The following is a 13,698-nucleotide window of genomic DNA, read 5'->3' as shown; positions in this document are numbered from 1 at the left end:
TTTTTACTTAAAGCACATATATAAAAAAATAAATAACCTTGCTTACATGAATCGTTGTCAATCCTTGCCGGGCTTGCAGCAGCAACCTCGTGATTCGCGTCTTAATCATTGCGATCTCCTTCAGAAGCACTTGAACCTCGGACTCGTGACAGAATTCCATGATCTTCTGCTCCAAGAGATTGGCAGCCTCCTCACACTTGACTAGAATTGTTATGCCCTCCTGAAATTTGAAAACATATATTCTTAATGATTATGAAATAAGAACAATACCGTTGAAAAACAACAATAGTAATTTGTTAAAGTAATTTACATTAAAGTTATTTCGATTATTGTGAATAGAATAAAATATCTATGCTTAATAATTCACACTATAACGGCTAAGCCAATTTAGATGAAATTTGGTGTGAAGATAGTTTGAGTCCCGGGGAAGGTAACAGGCTACTATTTTGAATTCACCCCTCAAGATGGAAAAATCATATCACAGATTATGTGATATGGGTTTAGTTTTATAAATTTAAAGTAAAACCGTAGGTCATATGTAGATCATACAAGTCAACTTGTAATAAATAAAAAGCCAAGGTCTCTCATCTTGATATAGGAACAATTTCTATTATGTTTTGTTGCATTATCTGATTAAGGCAGTGCGATAAATAATAATGTCACTGATCTAAATTAAGATATTTGAATTAAGATGAAGATTGCAAAATCAGCTGCTTATACTTATTACACAACAATATTAATTATTATGGAGAAGGTGACATTAATTTATTTAATAATAGAAAAATAAACTAATAAATTTACGCAATTGTTTTTCATTAATTAATCTGATTACTATTTACGTATTGTGTGAGTGTTTAAGAACATCTACAAGAAACAAAAATTTAAGATTTAGTTTAATTTTTTACAAAATTAATTCTTGACAAAATTTGAAATAAAAAAATAATATAAAAGTGCTTCAAATTATTCAAAGTTTCCTCTAAGCGAATTAAGCTTCAGATAGCTTTTAATGTCTGTTAGAATAAAGGGGTAAAATAATAAGAACCTAAATTCAAAAATATTTTTGCGTACTAGTGTTCAAGCAAATATTTCATCATCATACTTCCGTCAAATATTTGACCATTCCTTAAAATAATTTCTGATAGGATTATTGACTAATTTAAATATTAATGACTAATTGTTTCCCATTGTAACGTGCTACAATTGTTCCTAGATCATATTGGGTATGATATCATTGCTATAATTACTCACATCTTTCTAGGCACGTATCATTGTTTAACACATTTATTTTTCACAAAATTATTTACATTAACAATGCTCTTATATTCATACCATTTGGAATATTAAATGAATTTTTTAATTAATTAAATTTTAATGTCATTAAGTATTCATTAAAAAAAATATTTTGACAATTAGGTATTTCACGCATAATTCATTTTGTTTTTAAGTTTCAGAAGTGTAACTGCATGTTTTCTTTTATTATTAATAATTTAATTTCAAAATATGCATTATTAAAGTAACAATAACCAAAATTTAAGGAAAAGTGTATAAATATACATCGTATTTTTATACACTTATCCTTAAATTTTAAGTACAGAATTGACTAAATACGTAGAAAGATGATATCGAAAGAGTCAACAAGGAAATCTGTTATTATTTACTTAAACTATTATTATATTATAAATATTATTCTAGGTTGTAATTTTTAAGCATTTCATTTGTCTTAAGTTTTATGTGCAAACATAACATTTTAAAACAAAAACGTTTCGTTAAATAATGTTAATCTTTTTAATTGCCGTAGTTATACAATTATGATATTTAATTTAAAATTATTTAGAAAATTATTTTATATATTTGTTTCCTAGATTCAACTTTATACTCACATTATCAGTCCTGATTAATTATTATACGTTTATTTTTTTAATATTACAATTATAAAATAATTAAATATTCAATATAAATTTACACACAGTTAAAAATGGCCGAGCATTTTATTGAATTAAATTCAATAATTTCACTTACTTCACAATCTTGCACAGCACTCACGATTCGTTATCGATAATTAAATTAATTTTAATCGAATATATAATATTCGGTCGATTTTTCGTTAATTCGATTCGGGAGCTAGTTGTAAGTATCGCGAACTAGTGCCCTACTGAATCGTGCCAAACACAACATTCATATATTTAACGCTGTCGTAACTCGAAAACGGTGACATCATTTTATGAGTAAAATGCATATGAAGGTGATAAATGTCACTCCGATGGTGCTTTATCTCACAATTATATTTTGACACGTTGTCATCTGTCTATTGTTTAAAAAAATTGAGAAGACTTCGTAAAAACCCTGCCTATTCTAACCCTTTTCATTTCAAGGACATATTTGGAAAATGTATACAGTCATTTGTAGTATAGCATTTTTATAAGGAGCATATTTATAAACAAAGTTACTAATATCTACTACAGATCTGATGTGGGGTCCAACGATTTTATCTTATAATGCAAATCACTAGCATAACAATTATGCATCTAAATATTAAACTAGCTCAAGTTCAGCTTTAAAAAAGTTACTGTAGTTTTAAATTTTCGTTCTATTATTGTACGTATTTTGACAATTTATAATTTTAGTTTTGTTACATATAATTATGAATCGATAGAAGATACTTGAATTATAAAGAAAATAAGCTTGAAGCGATTACATTTAAATGTATAATTAGTTATACTATTTTGTATTCACGATTATATTTGAATACGAAACGAACATGGCATAAACCAGCTGCATTCGAAATTGTCTCAATAAAACCAATAGCTATAACGTTTAATGATTTAAAAACAAATGGTGGTCATAAAACCGGACATAAATTAAGCGTATTTAAAACAGACGATGATGTAGGAATGTACGTAGACGGTTATTTAAAACACTGACGTAACAATGTGAATTCTAGTTTTGTTTACATTGAGGCTTTTGTGAAGAGAGTGATGGATAACGATAATGTTTAAACAGCAATGTTCTATCTAAAAATATACACGATTAATAAAACCTAAATATGAAATATAGAAAGATGTATAAAAACATATCTCACACGCTTGGTATGAAATAAATCTAATGATGAATCATTTATAAAAAATCGTTTGAAATATTCAAATTCTGATCATGAACGTATTTTTAAAATTAATTGGGTAGATCCGAAATCAAATTTGTATCTGTATAATGTACAACAATGCTGTAAAATATGTTACATAAATTCCGAAACATTTAGACGAGACCCAAATAGCGAGTCCGAGAATAGTGTAGCCACCGAGCGTTTCAGAAAGTCAACGCTCGTTCTACATACGGATGCGTTTGCTTTTGTCATAATTACAAAGAAAATAACAACATTTCGCAAAACTTCAACAATGCAATTCGATTCTACAAAATGTACTCTTTTCGATTGATGGTTTCGAAAGGATTTAATGATATATTTACAGTGATAATGTAACTTACCCTAAGTCCTTCCTCCATAGCGTCAAGACTTTCGTCGGGAAGATCGGATAGATTCGCTTGCACAATTTTGACTTCCTCGAGCAGCGTTTCAATATCGTTAGATAAGTCATCCTGAGAACACACCTCTATATTAGCCACACTAAGTGCACATCTGTCAAATGACTAAGGCGAAAATAGATTCTGAAATTCACTATTTCAATTTTTTGATTTTTACTGATGTAAATTTAAATTCTATTGAATACGGTACATTTAAATAATTTCAAAATCTATTTATCTGTTAAGTTGCAAGCATTCTTGGGAAAGGGTGAAAAGTCATATAGCATTCCAAATTCACAAAAACCGATTTTAGGGACTGTTAATTTTTATAATCGATTTAAATATTCCAACAAAAACAATCCAATATTAAGTCATTACAAATCAATGCGTTCCCAAGATCGGTTTTGAAACAGCAACAACAAAAACATCAAATAAAAACAACAATTAATTTTGAATTGGTTGGCATGACATGCTTTGTACACATTTTAGCATTCGTGGAAATCATTCTGTTACAACATCGAGAATTTAGGCTTAAAACTGAAGTACATTCCACAGTAAATCTAAACGAAACAAATGAACAATACACTTTTCCAAATATTCAAATACATGAAAACAAATGTAAAAATCACGAAACAAAAGTCACTTTACTAAATATGCACGTGGAAAAGCCGTTTCATCTAACAATAAAGGCAACAAAATCGACACAACTCCGGCAAAATAATACGTAAAACAAACAAAGTTGCAAAATTACACAAAATTAAAATCGTTCAAACTTGTACCTCATTCATTTTCTTTTCATGTGGCTTAAGTTTGCTTTTGTGTTGATTCTCATCCACAAAGTTCATCCACAATATAGGATTGATTCCAATAATATAATTGGCAATCCGTCAAATTGATATTAGAAATGTAAGCTTAATCTGTTTTGACTGAATAATTTTAAGCCCAAAATAAAGCATCTAAAATACAATGAAAGCGTCGTTACTATCGTTCGTCTTGTAGAAGTCAAAATTTTGACTATCTTAAGTATATCGTGGGGTACTGATTACCTCATATGTGAAAGTACATAGTTAATGAAATAAAACAATACTTGCACACCTTTTATTAGAACGTTTATTTCATTACAATAAATTGAGTATAATATCAATGACTATAAATTATATTAATTCGACTAGACATGACTAGATTTCAAATACAATATACTTCAGAAAACTATAGATTATTTTAAAATGCGTAAACTCAAAGTAAGCTTAGAAGCGATGGCCAATATATTGCATCTACAAGACGATCGGCAGATTTGGCGGACGACAATATACAATACAAATTTTCGTAAAAAGTGAAATTAAGAATTTTGTGAGAATATCATGCCAAACATAAATTAATAAGTGTAATGTTTTACAATACGACTGTAGCTCAGTCACCTTGGCTGCCTTCCGGATTCGTTCTTCCTTAGGCTCCTCCTGTGTGGGTGTGGGTGGGGTAACGGTCTCGAGGGAAAGGGCTGTTAGTGTATCCTCTGGTATGTCGACATCTATTTGAGTGTTCTCGTTTGACGGATTCAACAATGAATCACTAGGCGTTTCTATGCTCAAATATGAGCTGTGATCTTTCCAACTACACATTCCTCCCGGAAGATCCATAGATATATAGTTAGAATCGTAAGGCAAACTAGACTGACGCGAATCCTTTTCATCTGTTTCAGAAGAATGACCAGACCTACCATCGGGATCACGATCTTTATCATTTTGATCATTTATTGATATATCACTCGGAATATTATTAGACGTTTTATTTTTATTTGATAACGAAATAAAGTACTGACATTCAGCATCGTGATAAATATATTTTTCAGGCCAAAATGAGTTATCATTTTTAAGATTTGATTCTAAGTTAGCACACTTATTTTCGGAAACCAAATTGTCGTCTGAATTAAGCTTTGTGTTTTGTTCAGCGAGAAGTTTTTCAGCGTCGTCTATCGCGAATTTGTTACACCAAAATTCATCTGATTTTAGGTGTGATAAGTTGTTAGTGATGACATTGGATGCATTGTTAGTGGGTAATGTTTCGGGGTCAGTTAAAGTTGGAGTACATATGTCTGTTGTTACTTCGAGTATTTCGGTTTTTGTTACTTCCGGCTCTACACATTCCTGTTCTTCAACATTAAGAGTACTTTTATTAAATTGGTGCTGTGGTGTAATATCTTCTTGATTTTCTTCTGCCAATGTTTTAACTGAATCAGAATCACCCAATACTGCATCAATCATACTGACACTAACATGTTGATCATTGAATGAATAATCGTCAACCTTTGTTGATTTTGGCTGCGTTAGCAAATCGTCTGACTCGGGAGAAGCTAAAAGAGGACTCATATTATCGAGTATTTCATCTTGTAAATCTTCGGATAGTGGGTTGGCTTCTATTAATTCTATAGGAATTTCATCACTCGTAGCAGAGTTATCATTTTCTGGCAATAACATTTCTTCGATTTCTCGCTGTATGTCTGCTATTTTACTTTCAAGTGATTGCTCATCAGATATATTTTCTTCTACAACAGTTGTTTGAATTTCAAATTCGCCTCTCTCTTTTGAATCATTTTCCTTATCAATATTTTGACTAGACACCTCAGTATGTTTAAAAATAAGATCATCTTCATTGCGTATATTTTTGGAAGAATCTTCACTAAGAGTGAATTTCGCCTCTCCGAAATTACCGCCAGTAACTTCAATAGTTAAATTCTCTGACAAATTGCTTAACTCTAACTCACTAGGACCAACTTTCCAAAACTGAGCTTCTGAATACAATCTATCTTTAATAGGTGTTTCTTGAGATTCAGGCGTCGATACTGGAGTTGTTACGGCTTTTTGGTATTGATCTTTATGATCAGGCTCCGTTGAACTCTTTTCTAAAGAAGTTGATGTAACCGTTATGTCAATAGGAGAAGATTTGTTTTCTGGTTTCTTATCCTTCTTCTTCTTCTTATTTTTCTTATGTTTTTCAGGAGATTCTTTTAAAGTCTGAGTTTCTTCTATATTATCTTCTAATGGAATTTCCATATTTTTGTCTATTGACTTATTCGATTTTTCTTTTGATTTTTGTGATCGTTTCTTAATGTCTTTTTTTACTGACGGTTTTTCTTCATCTGATGTGCTTAAAGACATTTGTGATGTAGGATTGACTTTTTCCTCTTTAGGTTTACCTGGACGACTTTTTCTTTCTTTTGTTAAAGATTCTTTTTCATCATCTGACAAACTACCTTGAATGTTATCATCTTCAGGCTTTAAAGTACTTGTCAGCGCATCAAATCTATTTTCAGACTTATCGCGAACAAATGTTTTTTGTATAGGCACTCTTGAAGTTGACGTAGAACGACACTCCCTGGATCTAGATCTTGACCTTCTATTTCTATCAACTTTGATGAACCCTTCGGCATCCACTTGTAAATCCGATGTATGAAAGTCGGTATCAGATTCGTCTACCAATATAACCGGTGCTTTATATTCATGTGTTTGAATTATTTTTTGTTGTTTAGTCTCTGGTTTCGGTGTTCTCTCAGGCGATGGTCTATTACTTGCTACGATTTTGGCCCAGGAACTAATATTTTCGTCATTATTTTTTAAGGTTTCTTCGTCTACTTCTATAACATTAATTTCATTTGATTTTATAATAGTTTGAATAGGTTCTTCGTATGTAGATTGAATTATTTCAGGTTCTTTTTGTTCTTGTATTATAATACCTTCCGCTACAACTTCTGCATAAGATTTACCTTCTTCTGCTGCCTTAGCCCAAACATTTACTGGCTCTAAAATAGGTGCCGTCTCAGTAATAGTTTGATGTTGATCTTTTTCAATGCTTTGTGCTCTAGGGATAGGCTTTTTATCTTCCTTTTTCTTTTTTTTATTTCTTTTTGATTTTGTTTCAACATGTTCTTCACGAGGAACTGTTGTTTCTTCTTTGATCGCGCCTTGTACATTTTCTTTTTCAAGCATATCGGCTTCCTTTAGGTCTTTTGGAGTTTTGGCAACTGATGAATATGTAATACCAGCAGACACCACAGTCTCTTCTGAACTTAAAGGTATTGATACTGTAGATTTATTTCCTTGTTCTGTTTTTTTGGAATTATTATCTTGCTCAATAGTATCAGGTGATTTACATTTAGATACAGTCGCTTCAGTGGATTGATACATATAAGAAGGAGTGAATTCCGGTGCATCAGCTGATAAATTTGAGTACAGAACAGTGTTCGAGTAGGAGGGTTTAAATTCAGGAATGGAATCAATCTCAGGAAGTAAATCATGCAAACTGTGAATAGGAGATTTTTCAGAACGAATCAAGGTTTCCGTAATATTAGTATCATTTTTAGTTAAATCATCGTTTGTTGTTTTAGTATTAGGCTCTAATGCAGGTTTTATTTGAATATTAGAATCCGTACTTTTTATATCATAAGGTGGGTTTTGCGTATCAACAGATTGAGACGTAAAAGATATGGGCAAGGCACTACTTTTTTCAACTTCAATGAATGCAGCCGAGATAGAGTCAGGCTCATCAGAGTATTTTTTCATATCAGTAAATATTTGCGAAAATTGTTCTTCTACTTGCAATTCACAAGCTTCTGGGACTATTTCATAATCAGCTTCAATATCAACTGCTGTTTCAAGATTCTTTAAAGTCTCAAATGAGCTTAATTTTTTGTCATCCAATATTTCAATAGCGGCATTGTTATCAGATACTGGACTCTCCTGAACCACATTGTCAAGAGTATTAGTTAAAATTGTAACGTCTTCAATTGTTTCATCGATCAATTTAATTGCGTCCTCAACTAATTCGGAAGAATTTCCTTCTTCAAAGTCTAATTTTTTATCAGTAATCAACAAGCAAGATTCTGGTTTATCTTCTATCATATCTACCAAAACAAATTCGTCATCATCATCATCATTAATGGTCAATCCTATTTCAATATTAGTAATTTGTGTTTCTTTTACTTGTAAAGTCTCTTCTATATTAGTCTTATTGCCATAAACCATGGGCACAAGTGACTCTGTAATTTCTTCTGGTACTTTAGGCCTATCACGAGAAACTACGGTATCTTCGATGTCTGTTTTTTCTGCTATAATATTATCTTGAATTATCGGATCAGAAACAGTTCGCTCTTCGCTTACAATTCCTTCATTATTTGTTGGTTTTTCTTCATTAGCCACAATCGTCACATTTTCTGTTGCAGTATGACCCACATATATTCTTGAATCTTCTTCAACACTACTGACTTCTCTTTCTTGAGATAAAGTTTTTTGATAAATATTAGTTAGTTTGGTTTTCTCAACTAATTCATTATCTTCTAATACGTTAGTGCATTTTAGATCCTGTTGATCCTCCTGTTCTCCTGTGATCTTATTATCTAATTCGGATGATTTAATTTCTGAATCTACAGTAAATTCAGTAGTTGTTGCTAGTAACATCTCAGCATCCTTTAATTCGTGATAGTTGAAAACAGCTGAGTCCACTGTGAAATATTTTTCCGTTGATAAAGATTCAGATTTTGTAGTTTCAATATTTTTGTTCTCAGGCGAATTCTTATTACTTGAAATAATAGATTGTTCTAAATCCTGTTTTAAGACATCTTTTTCGGTTGTTTCATGTAATTTATTATTTTGGATCACTAATAAACGTTCTGCGTCTACTAGTTCCTGATAATTATGTTTTGGAATCTCGTGCTGTCGGTTTAGATTAGGTAATAATTCGTTAACATTATTATTAAGATTTTTGACTAGTTCGTTTGTTTTATCAGCTGGACTTTGTTCGCGAGATTTTATTGTTCCATAAATATTTTCTGCGTCAACAATTTCTTGATAATTTTGTGTAGGTTGCTCAACGGGAATATAATTTCTTGTCATTTCGTTTTCAGGGAGCTTTGTCTCTGTATTTTGAACAACTTCACGAGCCTTTGTTAAGCCTAGTAAATTTTCCGCATCAGCAATATTTTGGTAGTTTTGATGCGGTGGTTCAAATATCTGACATGTAAAGTCTGTATTGGCTTCATCGTTTTGTAAATTACTTACAATATCATCTTTACATTCAATAGCAACAACATTACTAACACATACAACATCTTCTATTTCTTTTGTATCTTTTTCATGTACATCTGCTTCTGCTCTTTCTGCTGTTTCGTTTATATTAAGCATTTCTTTGGATTTCATTTTTCCTAATAATTTTTCACCATCAGTAATTTCTTGATAATTGTATCTTAGTTGTTCGGACATCATTTGAATATCTTTTGTATTTTCATTAGGTGTTTCAATTTTATCGTTTTCCTCGTGCGAAATTTGTGCAATATTAGATTGTTCAAGAGATTTTACTGAAGAATCATCAGATAGCAAAAGTGCATATTGATGTTCTGAATCTTGTAATACTTGGAAGTTTGAGGATGAAATATTATTTTGTTGGGACGGAATATATGAACCACTTTCAATGTCATCGTTGACATCTATAGTCAAAGCAGACAGCTCGCTAGGCTGCTCTTGTTGTAATATTTGTGATTGTTCTATTTCATTTTCTGAGCTTATCGTTTGCAACTCTTTCGGCTCAGAGTTCTGTTTATTTGTAACAAATTTATAGTAATTGTAGTCCAAAAGTTGATAGTCAAGACCAATTGCATAAGGCTTAATTTCTTCACACAACTCCATAAAAGGGGTAGCTTTAGTATTTTCAACAAGCCTTTTGCGTTCTTGTACGGATCCAAATATGACTTGCTCGATAATGTCTTGTGCTGCATCTTCCCCAACATCATCGTTCATAATTTCTTCATGAATTTTAAGATTTTCCGTTACTTCTGAACTTTCAGCATCTTCCTGAAGTGTCAACGAAACACTTTCTGAAGTGACTTCTTTTGATTTATAGTCCTGTTTTACCAAAGTGTCCACCTCATGCATTTCTTTGACTGGTTCGTTAACACTTTGTTCTTTTACAATTATTTTATCAGTTACTGACTCATTAACCATGACTGTATCTTTAGCTTCTGACGGTGTTGCAATTTCACCTTCATTAAAGTTGGGCGTTAAATCAATCGATTCATTTTCATCTGTACTGAGATATGTTGGAGTATTTGTATCCTTGTTTTCTTCTAAAGACGTTTCTTCTAAGGAATTACTTTTGCTATTGAAAACTTTAACTGTTCTAATAGGAGGTAGCCTTTTCTCTTCGTGAGTAATAAGATAAATTTTACGTGTTTCTACCTCTTGTTCAACTGGCTTATATAGAGTTATTTCCTCGACAACATTTACTGACCGCTCTTTCTGTGTGTCAGTTGAAAAGAATTTATCATTATTATTTTGTTCGCTAACAGATGTAGCTACAGTTTCAATATTTCCTACTAATGATTCATTTACTTTATTTAACTCTTTATCTTCTTCTGGTTTTACAGTTATATCAGAAGACATGTGAACCTCGAGTTTATCATTTGTATCTTTAAGAGGATTTGGTATTTCTTGTAAAATAGTTACTTCGGACGCGACGTGTGTCTCAGATCTGTTTGAGATTTTGCACTCTTCTTCGGGTTCAGTTATTGGTTCAATTGCAGAATCGGAGATTTTGTCTTCTTCTGCCATTAATGTGTTCCAGTCCATCGTTATAATGCTGCTTTTTACAGCGTCTGGTACATTCTCCGTAACAAGGTTAGCTTCAACTTGCTTTGTAATAAAATCTGACGTATTGATAGTCTCAGTGCCAGTCTTTTTAAGCTGGTGATCTATATCAGGGTCAATTTTCATTTCTTTAGATTTATGTCCTTTTTCTTTTTTAGATTTATCTTTTTGCTCAATTTCTTTTAGTGCTGTATCTATTTCATCATCAACCGCGGACTTGATTTTTTTGCTCTTAGATTTCTTTTTGCTAGATTTAGTATCTTTACTAGATTGCTCGTCAATAATTAATGTCTCACATTCCTTTGTTTCTACCATAGATACTTCTGGTTCTAACTGTTTATCTTTGATATTATTTTTTTTCGACTTTGGTTTCCTCTTAGGCTCAACAGTATGTTCTGCTGTAGGAACAACATCGCTTAGTTGTTTTTCTTCTACAGCTGTATTAGAATTATCAACCACTGGTAAATTATCGGTTTCGATTGATTGCTTTTCAAAAACATTAAATGTTTTTTGAACGTCTCCGATTTGAGAATTTTTATTCATTTCTTCAGTTATAATTTCTCGTGGTGATACATCATTCTTTTTATTTTTCTTCTTCTTCTTTTTTTTTATTGTTTCAGTTTCAACATTAGATGTATCATTTTCTTCTTCGCATAAAGATACTCTTTCAGAACTGTGTGATGTTGTTTGCTTTTCGTCTATTTTTATTAAATCATCATATTTAGATTTATTTTCTGAGACGGTTATGTCAATTGAAGTGCTAAGACGTAAGTTTTCTTTAATACTGTCTTCAGATTTTACATCGTCTATCTTAGAAGCACTCAAAGTTTTATCCTTTTCTAATACATTTTCAGACACATCTGAAGATTTTAATAATTCAGAAATAACTTCTGCCGTAAAATCTTTTTCATAATCTTTCGACATTGTCTGTGTTTTATCTTTTAGAGCCAATGATTTATCTTCAGTTTCAACTGTTTCAGTTTCAGACTGTATGTGTTTCTTCGACTTTTCTTGCAAACCTTTTTGAGTTTTCTTCTTCTTACTTTTATTAGATACATCAGTTTCTTTAGGCTCTACTTTTAATTCATGAGTTGTTGCAGTATTTGATATATCTTTATTATCCATAGCATCTTTGCTCTTGTCTCGTAAGTCTTTGACTTTTTTCTTTTTATGTTTATCTGATTCTTCAATTTCTTTTAGTGCTTTTTCGATTTCATCTTCTGCACTTTTTGTTTTTTTGGGCTTTTGTTTCTTTTTACTTCTTTTTTGTTCGGTTTCTTGTATATTGTCTGTGTGTGATGTCAAATGTTCTACATTTGTATCGTCAGTTTCTTTTACGTAATCTTTTACAGTCTGATGGGACTTTTCTTCACACTTTTTATAGACAATTTCTTCCGAAATTTTCGAAGATTGTAGGTTATTAGAAGGTGTATCTATTTCTACAATATCTGTAGTATCATCAAAGTCTTGCACCTCTATGACCTTTTTCGACAATTTCTTCTTTTTTATCATTTGCACGTCATGAGCCTTTGTAGGGCGTTTTTCTGGAGCTCTACGTTGTCTTGGCATATCTCTTGACCGACTGCGTTGAGACGGTCTCTCTGGTCTATCAATTTTTGTTTTCAACGAATCCTTTGTCTGAACTTTTGGTTCATATGGAACTGGTGGACTTTTTTCCACTTCAACGACAATTTCTTTTACCATTTCGACTTGTGCAACTTGTGGTTTTGCCATAGAGACAATACTTTGCGTCTTTGCTTGTTTGCGTAATCCAAGAGCTAAAATTTCCGCATAAGACAGATCATGTGCTTTACATTCCTTGGCCGATATCTCTATCGAACTTGGTTCGATCTGAGGAGAGACCTGTGGTATTAGTTTAATTTCACTATCTTCATATTTCTCTGGCTGTCCAGAGTAATAGTCGTGTATTTCACTCGTATCGGTGACATATACAACATTTGCATCACTGGCGATCTGACTGCACTCACTTATTTCGCACACGATCTCACTTATGCCTTTCGGCTCACAAGACTCGACCGGGTAGTCGGTAGGAGAGCGAGGTTGCACCACACTGATTATTTCACTCTGATTCTTGTCATCGGAACTCGTGTCTCCTGACCGGGAACGCTCTCGCGTTTCTATCGGCTCATATCGCATTCTGTGCGTGGGCAGCCGTTGAGCGCTACTAGGGCGGTCAGCTGGTGAGGCGGAGCGCGAGCCGTGACCCTTCACTATCTCGGCGTAGGTGGTGCCACCCGGCAACCAGGCGGGCACGGTGGGTGGGGCGAGCGCGCGCGGCCGACGCTCGGGTGAGCGTGGCCGGCGGTTGGCGCGCGCGCTGTCGGCGCTACACACGAGCATGGCCAGAGTGGCGGCCGGGTCCTCGTCACCCGTCGGCATGGCGAAGTACGGGTCGATCTCGTAGATGCACCGAGTCAGCTCTTCGATTCGCCGCCCGACCTCCTGATACGCAAGTACGGACAAGACATGATTTAGAGTGGGTTCGCTAGCTCAGGATTTCGAGCGATGGAAGCTGAGGTTAATGAAAGGA

General features: G+C 32.9%; 1 protein-coding gene across 7 annotated transcripts in view; it reads right to left on the bottom strand.

The window, feature by feature from the left end:
* Positions 1-13,698, bottom strand: part of LOC124532015 (muscle-specific protein 300 kDa) — a 197,069-nt gene that overhangs the window by 42,390 nt on the left and 140,981 nt on the right. For 5 of the 7 annotated variants that reach the window (XM_047106635.1, XM_047106633.1, XM_047106636.1 and 2 more), the window contains 3 exons: positions 4,935-13,610; positions 3,481-3,591; positions 38-220 (listed from right to left, as the gene is read on the bottom strand). In XM_047106635.1, the coding sequence (XP_046962591.1) occupies positions 38-220; positions 3,481-3,591; positions 4,935-13,610 (8,970 nt within the window). The remainder of the gene's footprint in view (positions 1-37; positions 221-3,480; positions 3,592-4,934; positions 13,611-13,698) is intronic. The other 2 variants (XM_047106634.1, XM_047106639.1) reach the window with 2 other exon arrangements.

Source organism: Vanessa cardui, chromosome 8 (assembly GCF_905220365.1).
Source record: "Vanessa cardui chromosome 8, ilVanCard2.1, whole genome shotgun sequence".
Lineage (NCBI taxonomy): Eukaryota > Metazoa > Arthropoda > Insecta > Lepidoptera > Nymphalidae > Vanessa > Vanessa cardui.
The sequence above is the reverse complement of the archived record's forward strand: the minus strand, read 5'-3'. Positions and strand labels throughout refer to the sequence as shown.